We start from the raw sequence: 26,018 nt of genomic DNA, 5'->3' as shown, positions 1-26,018 counted from the left end.
AATCTACATGCTTTTTGAACATGATTGTTGTGAAGTTTCTCAGTTAATAACGCTGACATGTTAACGAGCGCTTCTTTTCTCTTAGTTACAAGGGACGATTCTTCAGTATGTCAAGACCCTAATGGAAGTCATGCCCAAGATCTGCAGGTTGCCAAGACACGAGTATGGTTCTCCAGGTTAGTTCATGTTTGATGTTACCATAGCAGCCTTAATGAGATTATACTAATTACTGTCTTCTGGATCATGCCTACCTCTCTGTCCCTCCCTCTTCTTTGTCCCATTAATTAGCACTTAGTCTTTTTTTCCTAGCAAGAGCCATTAAAAGCTGGGCAATCAGAAAGTGCTTAATAAAGGACTGTATGGTGTTTTAAAACCTAGGTCCTTAGGGCAATAAAAGGGTGGCAATCTGTTGATAGAGAGGCAGCCTTGTGACATAATTGAACTTGAGCTGGGATGTTCAGAATAGTTCCTAATTCTAGGCTTTCTCATAAGCATGGCGAGCTTTTCCTTTGCAAGTTAGCCTCTTTAGCTCACACTGACTCTCTGGAAAAGCTTTCATTCCCTCTTGCCTTTACCTTTATGAAAGATAAAGGAACGATGCTCCTGAGAGGCAAACTGGTCCTGCCAGAATAGTTTTGTCAGGACATGCGGGGAGCAGCTTAGCCACCTAACAGGAGGCATGACAGTTGCAGAAGAAATGCCGTGGAAAGTTGCTTGCCACTATGGGGAAATAATTGGCTAATTAGTATTTTATCACATTGTTCGCTGAAATTCTGAAACTGCTTCCCCCCTTCAAAATATTCCTCCTCCACAATGCCTAATTAACACAAATTAATCTTTCCATGTGCCACCCACCTCCTGAGTATGTCTATTTTTCCAGAGTTGCTTAAGTTTATTAAATGCCACTCCAAGTGGAGTGGGGTTGTTTCTTCTGCTTCCCACAGCTTGCTCGACACTCATTACCAATGTTGAACGAAATCGAGGACTTACTGAGTGTTTCCTTCCTGTTTTTCTCCCTGGAGTGTAGAAATGGATGAATCATGGTAGTTAGAAGTATAAAAATAACCTGTCTGAGGTTTTTAGCCACTCATTAAGGCCTGACCACAAAAGCAGCATGTATTCTCAAATACAGGTTATGCATCACCAGGGTCTGAAGTGCTACAGGTGAGTTTAGGAAGATTATATTCTCTTGCTGGAGATCCTCACCTGTGCGAGTATTTGGTGGGAGATGCCCTGGGACCTAAGCAGAAACTTTCTTCTAAGAATAAAAGGCAACCTGTCCCATAAGAAAGGAAAAACTTGACTTGTGTAATGGTAGCCTTCACACAGTCGATCTACACTTGCTACAGGACCTAAACACTTTAAAATCCTTCATAACTTTCTTGTTTTGTACAGATCATGAGCAATTTTGACCTTGTATTTGGAAAAATACCCCATGTGTTTAGACGCCTGCCGTAGGGAGAGGTCAGAGTAATTCTTCATGTTACAATATAGGATAGTTAGCAACTAGAATTGGAATGGGTCTGGAAAAAACACTTGATTGTGTGCTCCTTCAGCACCCCTGTGGCTGGCACGCAGGCAGGTTTTGTCTTGGCAAGTGTATTTTTCCTGTTCTGAAACACTTCAGGCAAAGAACACTTAATGACTTCCCAGAGAATCTCTTCCAAGAAGTGGCAGACCAGCCTTTGTGGCGCTGTCACAGCTTCTCTCTGTACTCTTCAGAAGATACTAAACAGAAAACGTGTGGGGAAGCTCAGGGCGTTTTCATCTGACTGCAGCATCACCGAAGGATTGTGTTGCTGTCTCCGGAGCCTTTCCATCAGGGAGCTGTCTGCCCTCAGAGCAGATCTGTCTGATCAGAGAAACCATTGTCTGTGATGGGAACGTGCTGTAGATTTTAGCCTTGGTCTGGCACGCTGAGAGGAACTGCCAGAGTGCACAAGGGGGAGGCTCAACCCATGCTTGATTTGAATCCCATTCATCTCCTTCCTCTGTTAAATTCTCTGCAGCTGTCTGTGCCACGCCTTGTTTACTGGGTTCGCACTGAAAATCCAAGCGAGTACATGCCAGCTGTTGTCTCTTCCTTCCTCTGCCTCCCAAAGCCTCCTGCAGAAGTAGTGCTTAGTGGTTGGAGCAGTAAGCCTGCGTGTTCTGGAGCGTCCTTGGATGCTGCTGCTTTTCTTTGCTGCCAAAACATCCGATCGCTTCTTTGTAATTGCCACTACCTACACATAAAGGCCAAATCTGTGATTCTCATCTAGATTAAATATGTAGATTCTCCTCTGTCTCAACGTAACATGCATTCATCAATTCAGAATTAATTCCCCGAGTCTGCTCTCCCCATGCAAAGCAATGCAAGTGTGCTCAGCAGTGCTCTGGCTGTCTCATGCGCTTCCAACCTTGATTGCGAGAGCTTTGTTTGGACTCCACTGGCTGCATCCTGTGAGCTCTGCGTACTCAGCCCTCCAGACCCGTGGGTTTCTGACCAGGGATTTATTCTCACTACAGACAGTGGCTTTAGTTGTTCAGGACTGCTGCTCGCCAATGGGTTTGTTTCCATAGAAACAATCTTAAAGCAGAGGGGAGCTTGCTTCTCCTGTAGTCATAAAAATATTTGTCTAAAAATACATTAAGCATAAGGAATTTTTAAAGGGACCTTTTAGAGTCTCTAAGCGTAGAGGAATATTGACTTTAAAAAGTTTAAACTTGAGCTTTGATCTTGGAAATAACATTTTCTGGTATTTTTCTCATATTTGAATATAGCCTTCCTGCTTTTCATAAACAAGCATTTCATCTCCTGCCACTCTGAAATGTCTTTAGACATGGTGAGGAAAGGAGTTTGTCAGCTCTGCTGTGAGATGAGGCTTAGATTTGTGTCACTGCCACATCACCCCTGCAGGGAAAAGTTTTGAAAGAAAATCCATGAGCTCAGCAAGGTATGAACTAGCCAAGAAGGTAGCCTAAGTGCAGGCTTTTTACCTAAGTACAGCATTTACACGTTTCTTATTTAAAAAAAATAATACATAAAATAAAAGCTAATTTCTTGGTGGAACACCGTGGCTTGAATCCTTTTGGGGAAGAACAGGAAGGAAATTTATTCATAGGTTTTTCTGGAATCCGTCCATTGGAGATAGATTTTCAAAAGAATTTGGGTACAAGGGGAGATAAAAAGCAGGAAAAGCCAGGAGGAGTGTTGAGGGACTTGCAGAAAAACAAAGGGCAGGCTACTTTCTGAGCTCTGGTATCAGCTTACTCAGCAAAGACAAACTTTCTCAAACTTCCCATGCAATGTTCGCTTCTGTCTGCTTTTGGATTTGCAACTTGCCATTCGGTTGCAAACAGAAAGCTGAGGAATGCCACTGAAATCATTTAAAAGGCAGTGGTGTTGGAGGTGCCCTTCAAATGTCTACGCTTGATGGAAATGGAGGTAATCCCAGTTCACTGTCAAAAAAACCTGCAGAAGTTTAAATGGTGTTTTCATACCATGAAGACCTAGATGGTCTTGAAGGAGCAGTGAGCAACGCAGTGGACATGAAGACCCACGGGATAGTTATTTCTAGCAAAATAAACAGTGCACGGGCTGTTTGATCATAACTCCCAGCTATCTGTGTATCTGCTAGAAATTCCATGAACACTTCTGTTGAAAGTTAATGCAAAGTTAATGATGTCTCTTGCGTGCCAAAGGAATAATCATAGACAGCATTTGAAGACGTGGAGGAAAGCGAACATAAAGTAAAGGTCAGTGTAGCACCAGTTTCTTGGGAACAGTTCTGCTGCTGCAGATGAGCAGATCTCACTTCAAGTCAGCGCTCTGCAGAAAACGAACCATAACGCGGCTAGACCAGCAATTATTTTCAAGATCAAGTTTGTTGTTAGCTCACACTTGAGGCCTGCAATTAACAGCCAATTCTCACCCAGTCTCGCAGGTACCAGCATTGGTGCAAGCTCTGGAACGTGTTTGGTTTGAGTCTCTAGGTGTGAACTGAGCCTGTTTCACAGAAAAGATGGCCGAAGTGAAGAAATGCAGCCAGCTTTGCAGTGCATGTGTTGATTTGGTCTGACTTCCTAAATTAATTAGTGTACGGGCTGCACAGCTGAAACTTCACATCTGCTGTTTGAGTGCTGTCGAGATGAGGTTTTGGACTCAGTGATGGAGGACTAATCTTCTGTACTTTACCGGATCCCTTTTACATCAGCAGCCTTGCTTCTGTGGGGATCTGTGTAAATGAGGAATTGGGATTATATGACCAATTACCATTACGCCTAGCGTCATTCCATCTGCAGGAATAGACGGGTTTAATTAAAATTGACTTCTTGGAAAGAAGGAGCAAACATTGAAGAATGTGGTGTGTAGGTAACTAGTTCAGTAACTCACAAATTGCACCAACAAAATAGACTGAGGAGGAGGAGGAAAGGTTGCGTGCAGTTGAATGAAACTTTCCAAAGACACTTGTTCTGTTTCCAGGAAATCCATGGGCTGGGCAGGGGATTGAAGGCATCTGAAGATCCTACTCTTTTCCATTCCCTTCGTGACCACTGGTTGTTTCCATTGCAGCAGCAGAATCATCCTTCCTTCTCCTCAGCTTCCATTTCTCACCAAACTGCTCCCCACTCGTCAGACAGGCTAAAGGGGAAAAACACCCCCATGCCTGTTCGTGTAGCCAATATCCTACTTGGGGACTATGTGGAGAAGTCTGCAGGTAGTTACTGGCTGTGTTTTGGGGAGTCTCCCAGCCCTTTTGGCAGTTCACCATCCATTTCTGAATACATGCCGTGGGTATTACAAGCAGACGATGACCCAGACTTAAATTCATGATGGACTTTCCCTCCCAGAACAGCATCCAGTCTTGGTATGAGGAAAGTATTTGACTTCTAGCTGTTGATCCTTAGAAGCCCTTTCCCTGCCAGAGAAAGCCACAGAAACACTAAGTCATGTAACTGAGGTGCGCTAGAGACTTGTAGGGCTGCCTTTAGTTCCTTCACTGTGCCTTGTTTTTTTTTCTCTAGTGTCAAAAAGGTTTCGTGAGCATTTTTCTGCTGTATCAATCTTTTGTTTTTAGCCTGAGGGGGAGTTGGTGTGTGCTGGTCTGACTCGATTGCTTTTAGGTATATCTCAGTGTGTTTTCCTTTGAATAAATCGAGCGCAGCATTCATTACGACCGAGCAACCTCCATCAGCTTTTCAGTTGTTTTTCTGTTTAGTTGCTCACCTGCTGGAGCTGGGTCTGAAATCTCTCCACTAAATGCACGTGGGAGCACTATTTACTGCAGACTTTCTGTTGACAAACAGCTCTTGGAGCTGTAACGAAGCCAGCTCTGGATCCCCTTACCATGCACTCTGCTGATGTTTCGTTACTAAATTTAATGACGTGAGGCTTTCTAGAGAAGTGTGTGGGTTACTCGTACTGTTCCTTCCTCTGCTGTAAATTCTCAAGTTCCTCTGCTTGAATCCGAGGGATTTCCTTGGCAGAGCTGCTCTCCAGCGTGTATTTCATGTTTGTGTGCTCCCCCCGAGCTGCTGCCGTGTTGGGTAAATACAGAAGGGCATCTCCTGTGCAGGAGGGGTTCGTCAGCCACATCCAAGGAGTGCATGGGGAGGTGCTGGGGGCTGTTGGGTCTCTTTCCTTGCCTCCCCTCCATTTCTTTGTGTGATTGCGTATAGATTTACCTACAGGAATTGTTAATTGAGTGTAGTGGAAGCCGCTCTATGTAGCATACAACTTGAAAGCTTTGCATATTTTCTTCTGCTACTGGTGTTGAGGCTTTTGGTTTCATTTTTAAAAGGCCAGGCTTATGCGAACAGATGGAAAAATGCTGATGAAAATAAGTTACAAAGAGCCTGAAAGTGCTCTTTCTCACCTGCCCTGCACATTGCTTTAACCTCAATAACTACCTGAACCTGGGGCTCCCTGGGTTTGTCTGTAAACCAAACCAAGGGACCGTGCAACCTTTCTTTGGGGTGGGGGAAGCAGGTGGAAGTCCACCAGTGCATGAAGCCTCACCTTTGGGAGAGCTTTGGCAGAAAAGATGTTCAGGTACATTACATGGCTTTGAAAATTGTAATTGTTTTTGTTAACAGCTTTTGGCAACGCTGACAGAAACAAGGTTCTGAGCGTACTTGTCAGCAGGACCTGACACATCCTCGCCAGCAGAACTTGACTCTGATTTTCGTGTTTAATTGTTTGGTGAGGTTGCAGCTTGCTGCTGGACATCCGCGGTGCTGTCGGAGCCCTCGCCTGCCACCAGCCGCCTTCCCCTTCTCTTCAGTATCTCTCTCTGCTCCCTGCTGCTTCTGTAATCCTGGAAAACAACAGCTGGGAACGGAGCGCGTCGGGTGGTGCAGCAGGTTGGGGGACAGAAATAGAACCGAGAACAAGAGGCTGGAACAGGCCTAATAGCAGACGAGAGCCCTGTTCTGTCTTCCTGCTTCTGGAAATGGTGTTCTTACCTCCTACGCTAGCTGCTTTTCCAGCAGAGAAGCGAGGTGCTCCCTCGTGCATGATCTAGCCAGCTGAGCGGGTCGGCACACCGCTGCCTTACAACTTAACAACCTCTGATGGTTGATGATTTAAATGCTGCTCCTTTCAGCTTCCTCTAGGCAGCACATCTGTAAATAAAAACATCTCGAGATGACAGATGGAGGAAAAAACTCCAAACCTGCACCCCTGCTTTGTTGTGCTGTGATACAGCACACTCGGGCACATTCAGAGAGCCTTGAATAGGCAAATAGGTGAGAAAATCAGCAAGCTTTTGTGGTGGGGAGAAAAAATAGTCCTGATAGGTATGACTCTTACCCACACGACCAGAGCCTTTTGTCTGCTTTCACAATAGGAGCACCTGGGTGATGATGACACAATTTCTTTCTATCTTCTGAGATGTTTTTTTTTTTTCTCTCTCTTTTTTTTTTTTTTTTGCTTCTCTTTTGATTTCAGGTATCTTGGAGTTTTTCCACCATCAGCTGAAGGACATCGTTGAATACGCAGAGTTGAAGACTGTCTGCTTTCAGAATCTGCGGGAAGTGGGGAACGCTGTCCTGTTCTGCCTGCTCATTGAGCAGAGCCTGGTAGGTGCCTGCTGTGCTGCTTTACAGCCCCGCCGTGTCTCAGAGCGGGCCCTGACGTTTGTGGTAATGTCACAAAAAACAAGGGTGAAATTGGCAAGTTTTTCCAATGTACAGAAGCCAAGGACCAGGAGATAATCTGTTTGCCTTCCCTACCTTCCTTTCCTTTCCTAATCTCTAAGGATTAAGGGTATAAAATAGCTCCTGAGAGGTGCTGTCGTGTCTCAGCCTGCCTGGCTGGGAGATGCGCCTGACACGATAATGGGTTGTGGGAATAGTGCTGGCAAAAATAACCAGGCCGTGAGTCATCCTTCACCGTCCTGTTTGGCTGCACAGGAGCCGTCTGCCACTTTCACACCGAAACTGCTCATCCCGAATTAGGCTTTTTAATAAATATCCTGGCCTTTAACAACTGCCAGCTCGGGGTGGGAGGAGAGCTGCTGGAGTTTATTTGTGAATCCGAGGTAACCTGGTGAAATCCAACTGTCGGTGGGTTTACTGCTGTGGGCAGGGCGCCCAGCAGGCAGCTACGGCAGAGGCTGGCTGCCCTCTGCTGTTTGTTTCTGCTCCAGCTTCTGGAAGCCCGGATTTGTGATCTGGCCTGGTTTGAGGATTTTTGTTACTAAGTGCCTCTTGTTTCCTTTTGGTCCTAGTCCCTGGAGGAGGTGTGTGACCTGTTGCACGCAGCACCGTTCCAAAACATCCTGCCCAGGGTTCACGTCAAAGGTACGGGCTAAATGGAAATAACTTCCTCGGGCAACGCTTTCCACTTCGCTTGCTTGCTGCTTTGGTTTTGGTAACCATTTCCAGTCACCCTTGACACTGCTGTTAATTTTGTGACCTGAGCTAACTGATTCAAGCCTGAAACATCTGTGCTCCTTAGCCAGGCTCAGTGCTACTTACCAGAGGAAGCTGAGGAGTACTCTGCCAGAAACAGGTGGGGTATTCGGGGCAGTATTAACACCTTAATTTGGATGTGGTGAGAGGCTTTTCAGAAACTCTTGTTTAGCTGATATCCTCGTCAGTTAAATGGGGTAGGCTTGATTGCACAAGGTATACAAAGCCCATGAGCAGATGAATTAAATGCAAGTGGTCCCTGTAGACTTTTTGTGTGCTTTTTTTATTTTTATTTATTTATTTTATTATTATTATTATTTTTTACTAAATTGGCATGCTGTGAATGCAGGATTGCTTCCTTCAGTATCTGCTTTCTTATCCTTCGTTAGGAAGTGAGCTTTTGTCCCCTCCCTCTTCTGCTTCTTCCTCTGCTGCTCCTCTGTCTCCTCTCTTCCCCACTTCTCACTGCCAGAGCAGCTGATTCGTTCTGCTTGGAGAAATCCCATCAGCTAAAAATCTTTGAGATTATTTTCAGCCTCTCTGTAGCTATTTGCATTTCCGTACATGAAACTAACCATTTGTTAGACCACTGTAAATAGCCTTTTCCCACTTGCCAGAGAACACTTCCTACTTGCCAGTGATGAGTGGGTGCCAGCTGCTTTTTTAAGCCTTGCTATACATAAATGCCACCCTCGTTATAACCCACCTTCCAGAGGCAGGCATTTAAACTATGATAAGGGCAATTTAGTTGGCTTAGTACAAGTGGGAGTCAAATATGTTAGTAGCAGCAGCACAATACAGCTTTATATTCCGTCTTGAATCTAGTAATTAATTAAGTGTATTCCACTATAAATCCTTGGTTTCTTTTTGTTTGAACATACCAAGCAACATTTAAAGCAACATTTAAAAATGCATTTTTCTAACAGCACATTGAACCACCTATCTAGAATGAAATTACCTACTAAAATAAAAACTTTTCCAGCTTTTTACTGCACTGAATAAAGATTGCGTAAAAATAAAGATTGAGTAACAATAAAGATGGTCGGACATCCATTAAATGATTCAGATGAATCAGTGCTCTTTTCTTTTTTCTTTCAGAGGGTGAAAGGCTTGATGCTAAAATGAAGAGACTAGAATCGAAATACGCTCCACTACATTTAGTCCCTCTCATTGAAAGACTGGGAACACCACAGGTAATCTCTCATTTGTGTCGGAGGCAATTCAAGAAGCTTCTGGGCGCTAAAAAGCCCGGTCTTTCACACAGTGCTGATAGCTGTGTCAGAAATTTAGCCTGCACATCCAGCTCGTTCACATAACAAGAATTGTATTAGGCCATGGATTTGGTAAAGCTGTTAAAGCTCACAAGTTTAAAATATTTGAAACTGTGGTGGGGGTGACAGGTTTGGAGGAAAATTGCAACTTTTATGTATGTTGCTGTGTGATAGCCTCTTGGTGTAAGGGCCAGATTGTGCATTCCAAGTGCAAATTCCACCAAATGCAATCAGTGTTACTGTGCGTGTAATCTTCCTAAAACAAATTATTCCCCTCATAGCCAGTAAATTACAGAGTCACTGAAAATGAGTTCTCATTTGCGTTTTCCTGGAAACTTAATGACCAAGGAGAACCTTAGTGCTGAAGCTGCAAATGCAATGGAGAAATATTTCCCTGTCAGTGTGAGGGCTACGTTAATTCCCTGCAAACTGTAGCAGTTTATGAGATGTGAGCAGTAGAAATGAAGAGCAGGGTGCTCTGAGGCAAAGCCTTGGGACTGCTTTTATCGTAATGCATAGCGGGAGGCACTGCGGCGCTGCAGAGGAGAGCTGTCAGTGCCATGGTGCCAGCTGGGACAGCACGAACCCGTACTGCCAATTACTGGCTTTCTGCGAGGCTCTTTCTGCTGTCTTTGAAGATTTCCTGTCTCTAATGGCAGCAGGGTCAAGAGATGAATTAGAGTGCAGGCAAAGATACTGCCCATACTGGCAGCAGACCCCTGAACACCTTTTTGCTTTCAGGCTCCATGCAGGCAAAAACCTCTTAAACTCTTGGTGCAGAATTAGCGTCACTGCAGTTAGTGTTACTTAGCATGGCTGTGGCCTACTTGAAAAAGCGTTTACAATTTTCTGCTTTTTTTTTTTCCACTGAACTGAAGTCTGACTTCACTTAAAGTTGGGAGAAATGTCTAGAACAAGCCAAGTGAAACTGAAATAGGTTCGATTTTTATTTTTTTTTGAGCACCTACTGCATATTTTCTGATCAGTGTGCTTCAAAGTAGAGTGCAGCATGGGAACTGGAGCATTTAGGTAAACCGTGCCGTGCTGTTAGCTCACAGAGTACTTTTTTAATTGACCTTGAAGAGGTCTGTGAACAGAAAGCGTTGTATAACCAGGATTTTGCGCTTCGTTTCTCTCCATCTTAGCAAATAGCAATCGCAAGGGAAGGGGACTTGCTGACCAAAGAACGCCTCTGCTGCGGCCTGTCCATGTTCGAGGTCATCCTGACGCGGATCCGCTCCTTCCTGGACGACCCCATCTGGCGCGGGCCCCTGCCCAGCAACGGGGTGATGCACGTGGACGAGTGCGTGGAGTTCCACCGCCTGTGGAGCGCCATGCAGTTCGTCTACTGCATCCCCGTGGGAACGCACGAGTTCACTGTGGAGTACGTGTCGGGGGCTGCCAGCGCCCCACAGCCCCTGCTTTGTTCTCCCTGCAGCGCGAGGGGACGCGGGCGTTACAACAGGGGGGCTTGTTCGGGGGTCTGCGGTAGCGCAGTGCAGAAGCGGGGCTCTTGGTGCACGCGCACAGATCCTCCTGTATCTTTACAGAAAATAACCCTCTGTCTTGGCAGCATCTGATGAATGAGCCCACGCCAAACAGGCCCCAGCGCGTGGCTTCCAGCAGCAGTCATAGCATTGCTGAAGCTGAACGTGAATACAATAGCTGGATGCATGCACACAGTCCTAGCAAGTGTTTGCTCATCTCAATCAAGAGCAAGGCTGAGCATGTGAAAGTTAACAGGACTGAATTCTTGTTTTTGCTGGTTTTGGTGTATCCTTATCTTGAAAAACTGCTGTCAAGTGCTTTTGACTGACCAGTTATGGAGGCAACGATGTAAAACGTTTCCTTCCTTTCGTGTCTGCAGTCCAAAGGAGCATAGTGGTGTTGAATTCCCCCTTTGTTTTCTTTGAAAATGAAATGCAACGCTGCTGGAGCCTAAGGGGGAGTTCATGTACATTGTAGAAAATGTACATTGTAGAAAATTTAAGCATCCATTTACATCCCCTGTGGTATCTTTGAAAAGAGAACTTGACTTACTAGAGGTTTTACAGTATTTTTTTAGCTTACTGTCCAAAATATTCTGGAGTGATATGCATTTTGATATGTCTGATTCCTAAACTTTTCCTGTAGATGTGTTTCTGAACACTTTAGGTGAAGCGTGGTTTTAACGTCGTGTTTTCTGTTTCAGGCAGTGCTTTGGAGACGGCTTGCACTGGGCTGGCTGTATGATCATTGTGCTCTTGGGGCAGCAGCGGCGCTTCGATGTGTTGGATTTCTGCTACCACCTGCTGAAAGTCCAAAAGCACGATGGCAAAGACGAAGTTATAAAGAATGTGGTACGTTGAAAACAGCTGGTCTTTATTCGCTGTAACAGCAACAAAAACAATCAGAGCTGGTTGTATTCACGTGTAGATGCAACACTCACTTTTGAGAATGAAATGTTGAAAACAAGGGTTTTAGGAACAAAAGCTGTGACTAATACTGGAGTTCGAAGACTGATCAGTCAAAACTCTAATTTCCTGGCTATATGGGGTTTTCTTTACACTGCTCATCTCATACACATGCATGAAGATTATGACCAGGCTGTTGTAAGTTACTTTTCTTGTACAAAAAGCAGCACTGCCCGGAAAACTAGAATTTTTTACAGGGTTAGCAGTGGAACGGAAACTCATTCATAACATTCATAACAGTGCTGTGAGTGGTGAAGTCAGCATTTTGTGCTTTTTTTGTCTTTTTTTTAATCTCCAGAGCTAATTCCTGTTTGTATGCTGTGGATTTTTATTTTACTTTTTTTGATGTTTTCAGCCTTTGAAGAAAATGGTTGAAAGAATTCGCAAGTTCCAGATTCTGAATGATGAAATAATTGCTATTTTGGACAAGTATTTGAAGTCTGGGGATGGAGAGAGCACACCCGTGGAACACGTGCGCTGCTTCCAGCCTCCTATTCATCAGTCCCTTGCCAGCAACTAGACTTCTCACCTAACAGTACTTTTTGCACCGATTTACGCTAGAAGTATGAGAAAGGAGAAAAAAAAACACACCAACAATTTTAAAGGGTCTCTTACTTGTGTTTTTCAATATGCCTGTACCATTTGAGTGGTGCACTGTCCTCTTCAGTCTCCAAGCACAGTAACTGTATACAATCCATACTTATTTTTCTAGACTAAAATTTTGTATACTTTGATTAAAAGCCTGCAAGTGTAAAGGTTCATTTTTGAAATCTCTTTGCATTCCTGTACTGAGGTGGCTATGTTAGACTGGATTTGGCATAACTTCCCCCTATGCTGTCAATATAATGGCTGTGGAGGGGAAGAAACTGGGTTCTGTAGAATTTTTTTTATAAATCAATTCTTAATTGTATTAGAGCATAATTGCTTAATTAGCCTTTATTAAAAAAAAAAAAAAAACAAACAACAAAAAAGAACACAGAACAACAAACTCTGGTGCTTTGTGAGTAATTTTTCTAGTCAGTCGAGTGTTTTTCCTCTTCATAAAACTGTTTTCTGTGATCAGCAATAATGGAAATGAAGGCTAATTAAGGTGGTGGTTATTTAACACGGAGGTGACAGATAGCGTTCTGTTATTTTTAATTGCAGTACTTTAATTGATTACAATGGGATCTGTTTACTTTTTTCCTAATGAGAGCTTGTATTTTGGCTGGAGATGGATACCTGTCTAGCAAAATACATGTTTACAAGTGGTAAGGGGTTCTTACAAGAATCGTGAATAGATTGATCAGATGTAATCTATCTCAGTACATAAGCTCTAATGATTATTAATCATGATTTACTTGCAGAAAATGTTTTATTACACTTAACTGTATTATGCAAACACTGCATCAGTAAAATTGTTTGTAAAACTTTGCAACTCTTAAGACTTGACTTTTAAAGCATCCAATTCACCTGGAAGTAGGAACTCCTGCTTCCTTACTGGGGAATCTTACCAGAACTGCTTGGTGGTGTCTCACAGCCAGTTAGCTGTCAGAATCAGAATCAAGCTAAGTGGGAGTTAGTTAAGATGGTTGGAACAGACAGCAAGGAGTAAGTACAGGTTTTACCCAGAGATGTTCTTTCATCAGTGTTTCTAACCCCTACTGTGAAACCAAGAAGGCATCCCTTTAAGAACCTCTTTTTCTCCCATCCCTCTTATTCAGTCAAGGTAAGCAACAACAGCTCCTTTTCTCCTGCTATTTCAAGTGTTTTGCAGTAACAACACTGTCCAGTAATGGGTAGAAATAAGTGCCTGACAGGATGCAGGCAGAAAATAAGGGATGTGTAGGTACAGGAGTGGGTAACTATTTTTGAAGAAGAAATGGGATGAAATTCCTCAGCAAACTAGGGGCTAGGTCATAATTGGTGTAGGAATAACAAAGTCATACGTATCTGAGGCGTCAGCTTGGCTGTGTGGTACATAAATGTTCAAGTAATAAAGTCTAGTTTTTGGCTTAAGAACTACTTAAAAATAACTTAACTGTGGTATAATTAAAGCACATTATAATTCTTCCTGGTTAATTGGCAGCAGTAAGAGACTTGATCTCTAACGTCTTAAATGTACGGGCATTAATACAGATACTAACATAACCTTTTTCCCTTTAGTCAAGGGACCTTCAGACATTAGTCCTATGAGATGTTTGTTCCATGCTTTCAGAGGTGGCTTACTATTTTTGTCAACCAGATTAAGATGGTAAGAGAGTGGGGAAAAAAAACTGCACTAAAAACAAAGTGTATAAAAATTGTAACTTTCTCATTTTAAATAATCAGTCATCAGACATAAGGGGTGTGGAGTCCTAAGTGTCTTGAGGCATAAAGCAACAGGTGCTGCAGTGTGAGATTTTTCACCTGCTCTTTGGTGGTGCTTTGCTACTAGAAGGGACAACCAGGTGCTCTGTGACTCCACCATCTCATCCCTTTCCTGCCACTCCCAGCTGTTACGGGCTTTGTTGCACAACCTTCAGAGGGCCGTGGCCTGTAGCTGAACAGCGCTGATGTCGTGTTCCTTTTAACTTGTTAAAAGCTCAAACCCTGCTGTGCACCCAGAATTTCAGTAACCTTGTTTTCTTACTTGACACTTTGGGCCTCAGCACCTCCTCCAGTAAACCAAAGGACAGTAGCAAAGTTGTTTTCACAGGTGGGAGCTGGATTGGTTTTGCTCCTGGTAATAAACCATACTCCTTATCAGTAAGTACTGAAACCAAACAGCTTCAATGGCACCTTTCACAGAAAAGGCAAGAGCTGTTCTGGGTGCTACTAACTACTCAATTTATTCCTCCTGCAGGAGGTGGCATGACAGCTGGTGCTAGTGCCTTACCTAGCCAAGCAAAGCAGAAGCTCCTGCCTTCCTGCTGCTGCCACCCAGTTACGCTGATGGGCTAAGGCTGCTGTGGTTGATGTAAAGCCTGCAAGTTTAACATAAAGCTTTAGTTCAGCAGTATTTTCAAAGGATTTACTCTTGCTTGGTTGTAGTTTTCCATTTCCTGCTTTAAAGCTGGAACAGCTCCAGTTTTAGTGCGCTTACAGCCACTCAGCATTCACTCAGGGCGTGAGTACAAAGGATTCAGTTTCGCTGCAATCTGTTTACCACCAATGCAGAAATAAAGCCATTTATTTTTGATAAAATTGTCATTAGTGCAATACATCTGAAAACAGAAGAGTGAAATGAAAGTATTTACACATAACTTAAGCAACAAACCCAACTGTGGTCTGAGGTCATTTTAGTATTTTTTAAAGTAAAAATAAGGCAAATTAAAACCCCTTCAGTGATTCTGATCCAAACTAATCAAACTTAAAAAAAAATACAGATTGTCTACACGTACCGTTAAGAAGAACATGAGGTTCCAGACAAGCTCAGACATTTCACAGCAGAAAAAAAAATAATCCAGTTACAGAATTGTTCTTTTCTTATTTACCACGTAGATATTTTCAGAAGGCTGACAGACTTCCATTTCTCCTGGCTGAGAGACTCTCAGTGGATTGCATTTCACCTACACAGGTAGAACTTTCTTCGTCATGATTCAAGCAGTCGTACGTGCTGAGCAAAGAACCATTTGCTGCTCTCTCATCCTTCCGCAAGGAGACGGGCAAATTTGCCAGGGTGAAATTAACATCTTTGAAGGCATGCAATAAAAAGATCCCCACAATGATAGTAAGGAAGCCACTGAAGGTGCCAATAATATCATCAGCCGCCATGTGCTGCCATTCCTTGAAAAGGATGGCGGAGCAAGTTAAAACGGATGTCGTAAAGATTACATAATAGATCGGAGTCACTATCGACGTGTTGAATATATCCAGAGCCCTGTTCAGATAGTTGATCTGCGTGCTCACACAGACAATAAGGCTTAGCAGCAGAATCCAAGACAAGGGATGTTTCAGCACTGGTTTCCCCGCAAAAAGTTCCTTGATAACGATGCCCAAACCTTTTACACAGGAAACTGATAACGCTCCAATCACAGAGCAAATTGTTATGTACACGAGAATGTTGGTCTGTCCATGGCGAGGTCCCACCACAAATATTAGAATTAAAGACACAATGACAACAAGTGTTGCAAAGACCACAAAACCTGTGTTTGGGGGGGAAAGAAACAACTGTTGTTATTGATGTATATGACCAAAAGCATCTTAGAGGTACCAATAATACACGTTAACAAGGTGATGGGCTCAGCTTACACAGAAAAGATCAGGCTGCTTCTCACTCACTGCTCCTTCAACAGCAAAGTTAAACACTTTTAGAGTGACCTTGCTGAAATAATGAAATTTGGGCATATTACATTACCTTTACTGTTCTATCAGCATGATGACTACAGGATTAGATTGCTGTACTGCCTTACACACAGCCTCACAGAGGCACAAAGCTACTGGATCCAGGCTTGTGGCTGACTGCTTTTAAGGAAGTATGTGTTGGCAGGCTGCTGCATTCAGCGGATTTCCAACAATCAGGGCATTCCTTAAAATCATCTTTTTAGTCTCTGTGCTGGACACTTCCTCATGTTTAAAATGGGAATTGGCTCTGTAAGTACAGTATTTTGCAGAAGTGTATTTGTGAGTGCCCTGTCTTCCATGTAAGCATACAAGGCAGCCTGGAGGATTACACTTCTCAGCAGACATCTACCACCAAACCTTCTTTGTTTAAGGAGGGATCAAAATTGGGCTTACAGAGACTGACACACTTGAGTTAAAATTTATAAAAGTTGTATTTATCCAGCTGTGCTGCTGCATTTCTTTAAACTGTTATCTCAGTGGTTCATATCAAAACGCTTTGTTCAAGGCCAAAGAAGTTCACTGGCATCATGCAAAGCACCCTATGGAATTCCATCACAGAACTCAAATCTCTGTTTTGACAAAATGAAGCAGACAGGCTGTCTTCCTGGAACTTGAAAAAAAAGCAGTAATAAAACTGTAACAAAGGAATGATGGGCTGCTTAGAGAAGAGCAAGCACACACATCTTTCTGCATTAGCTACTTGGAGATCAAGCCAGCGTTTGTCTTACCTGGATCACCTAATTTGTTGGACATTTCATGTAAAGTTTCTACTTCCTCCTCTTGTGGAGCATGAATGACCATCACAGTTGATCCAAGTATACTTAGCAAACACCCTATTTTTCCATGGAGATTAAGTTTTTCATTTAAAAAGAAGGATGATAGAATGGCACTAAGAAGAAAAAATACACACCAGCAAACATGGAATTAGTGATATTACATTAATATGTTCATCAACATACAGGTTGCCTTGACTGTACAGGTCCCTCACATACACAGCACGCAGCTTTTGGTGAGCAGGAACACTATTAACGTCCATAAACCACTTTTAAGTAAAGGCATAATTAGGAAAATTACCATAATAGCTATGTGGTTCATTTTCTACCAAGATACTTGCTACCGGCAGAAGTACCTGTCAGTATTTTGCAGCTCCTTCAGAACCCATTTTTTATGCTGCCTCCCAAAAACTCTGTATCTAGGCACATGTAACAATGATTTTAAAAAGATAAATATCTTCAATTGTGAATAAAAATACTACTCTGTTGCATATAGCATATTTTTCAAATGGAGGTGATAGCTTTTTGCAGACTGAGGTGCAGATCTCTAGAATCATTTTAGAACAGTCCTTTTACATTTGGAGAAACTTAGGAGTTACTCCCAATGTTTATAACCACCTTTCGTTCACAGTTAAGAACAAACCACAATTATTACTGCTTATCTCAGTGACTTATTTCTAAATAAATATTTAACTTCTACCTCTGAAATCACACTGCTTTCTGTTAGTGTTTCTTACCTTACAAGAACACTGAGAGCTCCTAGAGGAGTCACTAATGTAGCTGGTGCAAAAGCGTAGGCAGCAAAGTTAGCTACTTCGCCAGCTCCCACTGCAGAGTAGTAATAATAAGAAGAAAGAAAAAAAACAAAACAAAACAAAAAACAACACAAGTTAGGGTGTCTTATGCAATAAACCTGTGAATCAGTGCAAGTGTTCTTTCAGACACGAACATTCAGTACAGGAATAAAGGAAAAGTCTAATTCTGGTTCTCAGCTAACAGAAAAAAAAATTGCATTACTATTTTATAGAGCAGAACAGACTGGAGGACTACAACAGATACTAAAATTGATTCAGCCAACTTAGAAGATGTGTTTTGTTTTGGAGTGGCTGTGTTGTGGCTCCCCAACCTGCTAACTTGAGTCATGAACTTTTGCATGGAGACCTCTGCAATACCAGGCTACAAAGCAAACATGTTACAGGGTACAATATAAATTAAGCCAGTTTCATGATTACAGCCAGGAAGTCCAAAGTTTAAGCAATGAAAAGCTCCGAAGACACACACCATCTCAAAATGTACTTACTTGAAAGAAGTCCAGCCCACCACAGCCACTCCTTAAGGTATGCATGACCACCTTGTCCTGAAATTGAAAGAATGCTTGTTACTCCATGAACACCATACTTCAGCAAACAGTATCACTGCCAAAATAGTTTTCATAACTCATGCCCATAAAAACATGGGTGGCCTTCTGATATTTAGTCTTTATAGCTAAAAGTTATCTTCAAGCTCTGATGCGCAGATTCCTCCTGCAGCCCACTTTGAAAAGTACTTATTTCATTTCCTTCCTATTAAAAATGGCATGGATGACCATTTTGGCTTTACACTAAAAAACAGTTCTTTCAACTCATTGCAATGACACGAAAGACCAAATTACATATCTCTTGAGACATGCCTGGCTTAGGTAGTTGATTACACGTACAAGTATGTGAAGTGCAGTCACACTTCCCCTTTCCAACCCAGAAAGCATGAATCATGTATCTCACTCGAGATCAACCATCTTTTACAAGCAGACATGACAAGTGCTGAATTAAAACTACTCAGATTCAATCTTCTGGTTGCAGCACCCTTGGATCATTCATTCACATGCTCATTGCACACCCAAGCCAGTATTCTCTTACAGCTCTGACCTAGCAAAACAATCACTCATTGCCTTTGGAGGATAAATACAGAGCTAGAGCAAGAGGCTTTTAAGAGCTTGAAAACATTAAGTTGGGCTCCTCCCTGTCGTAGACAGAATTGCTACTTGATATTTCAAATATGAACCTCATTTACCAGAGTCAGCTATAAAAAAAAAATAAAAATCTAGTTAGTGCAAATCAGCATTTTACTGTTCCAATCAAGTACACTGGCGAAAGGATGAAAAAAATCAGTTCCCAAAATAGTAACAGCTATACTGAAAGCTATTTAATATTATTAAATGCAGTTCAACCAAATAAAGCCGGAAATACATACAACAGTCCACTAAATTGGCATTTTGTGCACTGGTACTATATATTAATCCATAATTAAAACTGAACACTGTTCAGAATCTTCTTGGCTGAAAAGCCAAACACTTTCAGCAGCTCTAAATAACAGACTACAGCACAGGGCATCACCATATGTGACTCTGAGATGCAAAGGATAGCTCAGTAAGCATCCCCACAGGGCATTCGCTATATGCAAACTGCGTAGTATGCATCACACACTGAGTTAGGTGTATCTGACACCAGAGGGAGAAAAACAAAACACCAGATACATGTTTTAGGTTTCCTGTATCTGAGTCAGAACAAAATCTTAAGTTTAGTAATCTTCTTTGGAGCGGTAAAACTTAAAAGTCAAGTTTCTGAAACGTATTTACCTGCTCTCATGGAGCCTTTCCTAGCTAATCGGAGCAGCCCTTTCTTTTTCAGGATGAAGCTTCCTCCAATGAAGATGCTGGAGCTCATAGCCAACGCCAGACCAATACAGAAGTCATATTTCCCACGGGTTTGGCTCATCTCGTAAACTACGAGTGACTGTCACATTGATCAAGGAACAGCACAACTCCTGTTACTCAACACGAGATGATGCAACACTGAAACCTGAGCAGAACAAACACATTGATTAAATTGGGAGAAATATAAATGCGCAGAAAAATCCTCAACAGCTGGCTCGTCCTGTGAATGGTCTATGGGAAAAAAAATTAAAGAAGGAAAATAAAAGGAAGAAAAAGGCAACCCCTGAAGCATGCGTAAGCTTACATCACAGATGAGTGACTAAAAAGTCTGAATGCATATGAGGGCATTGGACCCAGAACACGAAAACTGAAATCCCAAACAAGAAAATTCTCTGAAAAAAATAATTAAGGTAAACTGTAAGATGTGCAATTTATTTTTCTTTTCCTTAAGTACACAGATCATGTCCAGCACACCACCTAACTGATGATACTGCTCAAATAATTACTTACATCAAAATCAGTTTGTAAGAGAGTTCGAGAACAGCCACAGCATCTCTTCCACAGAAACTCCCTAGAAAAGTGAAAGAACAGAACTGCTTAATCAGACCGTAACTTGTCTAACACGAACAAACTTGAATGAACGCACACGCACTGATCCTCTAACAAACAGGCAATCTGGAAGAAGAGAAGGCAGCCATTTGTTGATGCACTGTACAAAGAGTTTACCACATGCGTATGAAATATTTTTCCAGCTCACCTATGGTACCAAGTATGAGTTTACTGTTGAAAAGCATTCACCCAGCTCCCCATGCTCAAAATTTAGTCATGCAAGACCTCCAAGTACAGCTTGGCAGGAGACACTAACTTTCAGACTAGAGATCAAGATTTTACTCAACCTCTACCTAAAAATAGCGCTTTATTTCAGTGCAGTACATAACAAGAGATAAGATGTAGTGGGGATATCCTGGCCTCCATATAATATATAAGATTTCAAATATCTCTATAAATCATTTTAAAACTGAAAACAAAACAAACAAACAAAGTACTTTCAAGGTGATTAACCTCTCTATACTACTGAGGCAAATGGAAATTATCTTTAGGCTTTGATTTTAAGATAACAGCTAATTATGACTGTACAGAGAACTAGTCTGAAGGAAGAAAACACCCAGAGATAAGAGTTTTATTTCCTGGGAGCACCTACCACAGATGTGCTCAGAAGAGCGTTTGTTTCCCTAAGCAACCATTTTCCAGCTATTCAGAAGCACGGTGCGTGATGCAAGCCGTATCACCAAGCTTTTGATTTCGAAGGCAAAGGGGGCAAAGAACAGGAGGCAGGAAAGCAACTCCAGGGGAGGAGCACACCGCCACTGTTAACACGCTGCAGCACCAGGACATACCAGGGCAAGCCTAGCACTCGATAAAGGCATATTCCAGCCTGCCACTCAAGCTCACAGCTCCCATTCCTGTGCTTGTTTCTTCACAAACCTTTCTTCCAATGCTGCCTTTCCCTCTATGTTCCTGCTGCCAACTTGGATTAATGCACTGCACCCCTAGGGAAGCCCAGCAGAGAGCCACAGGTAGGTTCACATTAACCCTGAACACAGATCCTCTGATTTGCATCCCGTTAGGCTGCAAAGAAGCGCAGGAAAGCAGTCCCATTTCATAAGAGCTCAACGTGGCACTAATTCAAAACACTGTAAGATCTGCTGTTCAAAACTCTCAAGCCCTCTTTGATTATCCTTACGTAAGTATCTTAGTTTGTAAAGTAGTATCTTATTTAAAAAAAAAAAAAAAAAAAAAAAAGCAGTGAAGGTCTGTTTTCAGCTTCTAATGACTTAAAAATGACTTTAAAAAAAAAAAAACTGAAGTGGATTCTTGCATGATACAAAGCCAGCCACCAAACAAAACCACAGGGGACAAGTGACTAGCGTGAGACAGAGCGGAAGAAGTCACCTCCTAACTGCATCAAGTACTTCTCTGGTTTTTAATTCAAAGCCAGACTTCCAGTCCCCTGAAGAACAAAGGCACCTTTAATGCAAGGAAGAGGCACCTGGAGATGTTTGTGACCATCCTACCGGCCCTTCTGGCGGTCCCAAGTCACGCAGCCGGTCACCAAGCTCTTCAGCAGCAGCTGATGCGCTGCGTGGTGCTGGTGCAGCACCAGCTTGTGGGCAGGCACCTCTCCTGCACAGCTTTCCTCTCTGCCAGTGTTTCCAACAGACACTGCTCCAGCTGTGTCGCTAACGAGAGCACTTTTACTAGGGGAGCTTGTTATTAAAACTGGACTCAAACTGGCAAAACCACCTTTTTTTTTTTTTAATTCTTCTTCCAGCTTGCAGCGTAACCTACACAAAAACTTTTCTGACAGAGGTGAAGAGCATTAGTCAGTCCCATCCTGCCACCCACTGTGTCTCAGAGCCCAGGAAGAGGCACATGCTGTTTTTCTTTGGAGTAGAAAAATATGATTGCCAACAATTGAGAAAAACTCGTGGTAGTTTTCTGAATTTAGACTTAAAAATGCCCTAAGGATGCTATGTGCCAAAACCATGAATCCTCAAGTTCTAAATACATTAAAAGCATCTTTGATTCCCCATCAACTGCTCTGTTAGCCTCCTAAATGATTCTGATCTTGACTACTTCTTTACATAGGTTAGTGCTAGCTTTTCTTTCTAGGCTGAGCTGTCCTCACAGACGTGGCCAGCCTGATCCCTGGTCGGACAGGACAGCCATGCTTCCCTTTGCAGCTTATGGGGATGTCCACAGCCGTGGTGAGCCCGGCTTGCCTCTGAAGAGATGGATTCGTGTGTAGCAGGGCAGAGTCAAAGCGACAGCAGGCGCAGGAGAGCTCTCGTTTCAGGCAGCCTGTAGCTGAATCCTAACCCCGAGTCTCAGGAGAAGAAGAGGACCTAAGGGGACCTAAGGGGACCTAAGAGGACCTGATGTTCATGAACATCATCTAGCAAAGCTCTCTATTATCTTTGGAAATACGAACAGAATGAAATAAAGTGAAAGAAAGGAGCATCTGCCTGTGGATCATCTAACATCAAGAGCCCTACCTCTCAGAGCACAACAGTACAATGACAAACAGCACGAGGAGCCTACCGAGTTTGAGGGTTAGTGGGCAAGGAGAAAAGGCTTTCTGAAAAACTGGTGGGACGTAAGTAGCTCCAGATTAACCACAAAGTCCATTTGCTTAATTTCTGATGTAACTGGGGAGTATCGTAAATGGCAAATAAAGCTGCTGACAAGACACAGAGTCCCTGGTCTAAAACACACAAATATTTTAATTCCTCTTCGCTCAAAAGTCCTTTGCTCCCCAAAGTAGCACACACCTGCACAGAGTGCTCAGAAGATGTTAAATATTTACTGTAACAAATCAATTCTCTAAATGTTCAGAAACACTAACAGTAACACTGCGAGACGAAATAGTATTTTCCATTTAAAAGCAGATACGCTCAAGCTATGGGGGAATTATCAGCCAAAGACAATTAATTATCACCTCTAATAGCTGTACATTGTATGAAAGCAGTAATTACTGTCAGCAAAAGTGAACAGGGTGGATTTCAGAAACTTTGCCTACTTGGCCACCAGCCCTCAGGAGTTGAGGAAACAATCTAAACGTAAGACAAAATACCTAATTGCAAGAACTCTGGGTTTACTCTCTAAAAGCTGAGTAATTTTAACAGTGCATGGGCTCGTGTCACCGCCAGCCCTTCCCTGCCCCATGCCATTAATTACTCTGTCGTTTGGGCAGATCACTACCACCAACCAGCACAAGATTCAGGTATGACTCACACGGAAGCATTTTAAAACAAAGGTCTGTTTTGACAAGACATCGGCAATGGTTACGCCAGCTCGAGCCACCCTGAGCCTTCTGAACTGTTCTGCGGTATTTTATTTTCAATTTCACTGATCTGTAAGAGCTGCATGAGAAGTTTTGTGTTTCTAGTATTGAAATAATGCACCTACATCTGTGAGTCTTTCCACGGAAGAGAAGTTGGTTCAATCACAAAAAGCTCTTAACAAATACACATTGACTATTACGTGTTTCCTCCTTCCTTTCCAGAGACATAAATCCACAGGAAACAGAAACACTCCCTAACGACATAAATGTTCAACAATGAGCCTTCCAAAGGCTCGTTACACGTACCAATTTTGTCCCAAAATCCAGACGCATTTGCTTTTTAAATATTTCAAAATTTAGGTTCCTAAAATGTAAGTTCAAAAGAGTATTAACTGGCATTTTAAGAATTCAGCTAAAAAAATTACGTCCACAGTTTCACGCTCATCTCATTTTCACGCATGACACACAAGAGCGGACGTTGTCTCACCTATGCTTTAAAAAGGCAGAATCGCTGTTTAAAAAACTTGAATAACAGAGTAGCATGATTTTTAAATGTTATCTTCCCTACATATGTCTGATCGGACGCCTCAGTTATTCCATCCCTTTGCTTTTCATTTCGCTAATCAAAGAAATTAACTTGCAATCTAAGATATTCCTTTGAAAGCAACATGCTGAATTTGAGCTGAAATACTATCCTAGTCCTTTCAGTTCAGTAAGTTAGGTGCTAAAGCACCTTTATTACAAAAAAGTGATATGAAATTTTAATTACTGGCTTTGGTATATTAAGTTTTTGATAGGATGTTCATATACAGAACTCCTACGGTGGAAAGAAGTACGAAAACAGGTATTCTTAGCAACATTACTTAAGTCCACAAAATACAGCTAACTCTTTAATTCAAGTCTTTTCGCAGTGATGTTCTGTTCACTCATGAACATCTCCCTGACACACAGGGCGAGAGAACACAGGAAGGACAAGCATAACATCCCATTAAGACAAAACAGCTGCTGGTTGAAATGTTAGCCACGTACATCTTTAAAAGGCCAAGACGTACCTACACATCCAGAACCCAGAGATGCTCCAGCAGTTATTTAGGACTTGCATGGCAAGTCTAACCCCAGTAAAGTTTTCCAGCTTTGTCAACAAAGATAAATGAGCGTTCAATCTGATGCACGTTGCTTATGTATCACATAGACCAGGCAGTACGTTGTGTCATAATATTTGGTGTTTACTAAATGTGATACACATGTATATATACAGCATAATGTTAGAGGCACCAGGGCAAGTACTCCAAGCAAAAGACATTAACAGGTTCAAAGTCACACGTTTTTAAAGATTTTAAACAGCAGGGCGACTTACTCCTTCACACCAGATTTCTATTAATAAAGGAAAACCAGCGAGCATTCGATTTTAAGGTACTGGGAAAAAACAACAAAAGATTCCACACCTAAACTTCCTGCACATCTTACTCTTTGTATTTGTACTTACTCCCTTCTATAAAAAGAATGATCATAAATTAGAAGATTTTAACATAAAATTTGAAAAGTATGTTCACTAAAACAGTTCATTCATTCACTGAATGTAACTACAGAGGGTGCTTTGTAGCCAATACTCTCTGTACTGACTGCGTTTCCCAGAAGCCCATCAAAACAGACTTAAAATTAGGAGTCACTGATATGACTTGCCTCACCCTGGCTGTACCCATTGCACTGCTCCCATTCTCTGTAGGACAAGTAACCAGCAGAAGCTCACTGAGGTCCCACCTCTAGCACTTGAGATGGGCAGTTTCAAATAGAGAAAGAAACAGCAAGTCCACGCCAGATCTGTTCTTCAGGCACCCCTTTTCCCTTGGCGTGCCCAAGGAGCACGCAACCTGCTTTCCACCTGCCAGGATTTTACCTTGCGAAGACCGACGAGCTTTGACGAGAGCAGAACCCGGGCTGACGGGAACTTGCGTGACAGCTTCCTACCAGCGAACCTGCTACCTTTCCAGGAAGAAAACGTGTAACATATATAAATAAAAATAAATAAATAAATAAATAAGTATATATATGTCCAGGCCCCAGAGCACAGCGCCGCGGACAGCCCCAGCCCCGGCCCCGCGCCCCACCTGGGCGCTGCCCCCTGCCCGTGGGGGCGGGGCCTGATGGGGAGTGGGCGTGGCCGATCACAAGCCCCGCCCCCCTCACCAGCACCCCCGCGAGGCCCCGCCCCCTCGCCTCACCGCTCCCCCCCGTTACCCCTCCCCCCCCCCCATTACCTGCCGCCGCCCCTCACACCCCCGCCGGGAGGGGCCCTGCGGCCGCCGCCGCTCGCGGACGCCGAGAAGGAGGAGGAGGAGGAGGAGGCGGAGGGGGAGGCCGGAGCGGGCGGAGGGAGGGGCCAGCGGCCGCGCGCTGCTCCGCCATGAGGGGAGGGGAGCGGGGAACCGGCGGCGAGGCGGGGCGGGGCGGGACGGGTCGGGTCGGGTCGGGCCGTGAGGTGATGGCGGGCGCCGGCCCCGGCCCCGGCCGCCCCCTCCCCGCTGGTCCCGGCAGCGCCCGCCGGAAGGGGCGCGGCCGCCTCGCTCTGGGCCCCCGCCACTCGTCACGTGACCCCCCCCGCCCCTCAGGGCGGGCGGGGAGCGGCCCTCCCTCTGACGTCACCGCCGGCGGCCGTTAACGGCCCCGCCCTCCCTGCCCGTCCCCTCAGGGGAATGGCGGCTGCCGCCTGGCGCGGGGATGGGTAGGAGTTCCTAGTGAAATGAGTGCTTTAACCCGGTTTTGGCTTATACTAGGGTCAGCTTC

General features: G+C 43.4%; 2 protein-coding genes across 9 annotated transcripts in view; one reads left to right on the top strand and one right to left on the bottom strand.

Annotated features, from left to right (window-relative positions):
- CYFIP1 (cytoplasmic FMR1 interacting protein 1) overlaps positions 1-13,032 on the top strand; it is a 63,009-nt gene extending 49,977 nt beyond the window's left edge. For all 4 annotated transcript variants that reach the window (XM_082765061.1, XM_082765063.1, XM_082765062.1 and 1 more), the window contains 7 exons: positions 86-176; positions 6,932-7,062; positions 7,713-7,785; positions 8,995-9,089; positions 10,313-10,551; positions 11,359-11,506; positions 11,976-13,032. In XM_082765061.1, coding sequence (XP_082621187.1) covers positions 86-176; positions 6,932-7,062; positions 7,713-7,785; positions 8,995-9,089; positions 10,313-10,551; positions 11,359-11,506; positions 11,976-12,140 — 942 coding nt within the window. In that variant the 3' untranslated portion in view covers positions 12,141-13,032. The remainder of the gene's footprint in view (positions 1-85; positions 177-6,931; positions 7,063-7,712; positions 7,786-8,994; positions 9,090-10,312; positions 10,552-11,358; positions 11,507-11,975) is intronic.
- Positions 11,432-25,773, bottom strand: NIPA2 (NIPA magnesium transporter 2). 5 transcript variants are annotated; one of them, XR_014317938.1, is made up of 10 exons: positions 25,493-25,773; positions 25,132-25,217; positions 19,901-19,961; positions 19,313-19,535; positions 17,999-18,055; positions 17,436-17,526; positions 16,654-16,814; positions 14,983-15,726; positions 14,478-14,565; positions 11,519-11,535 (listed from the first exon to the last, which is right to left on the bottom strand). XR_014317938.1 is itself a non-coding variant. In XM_082765098.1 (8 exons), the coding sequence occupies exons 4-8, from the start codon at positions 19,449-19,451 to the stop codon at positions 15,089-15,091; spliced, it is 1,086 nt and encodes a 361-aa protein (XP_082621224.1). In that variant the 5' UTR covers positions 19,452-19,535; positions 19,901-19,961; positions 25,132-25,217; positions 25,493-25,773; the 3' UTR covers positions 14,743-15,088. The 5 variants fall into 5 exon arrangements, 2 of the variants coding, with proteins under 2 accessions (XP_082621224.1, XP_082621225.1); XR_014317937.1 differs by lacking the exon at positions 14,478-14,565 and having other exon boundaries at positions 11,432-11,535; XR_014317939.1 differs by lacking the exon at positions 11,519-11,535 and having other exon boundaries at positions 14,124-14,565.
- Positions 25,774-26,018: the final 245 nt, after the last annotated feature.

Source organism: Aythya marila (genome assembly GCF_965140915.1).
Source record: "Aythya marila genome assembly, chromosome: 1".
NCBI classification, from domain to species: Eukaryota; Metazoa; Chordata; class Aves; order Anseriformes; family Anatidae; genus Aythya; species Aythya marila.
This window is presented reverse-complemented; position numbering and strand designations above follow the sequence as displayed.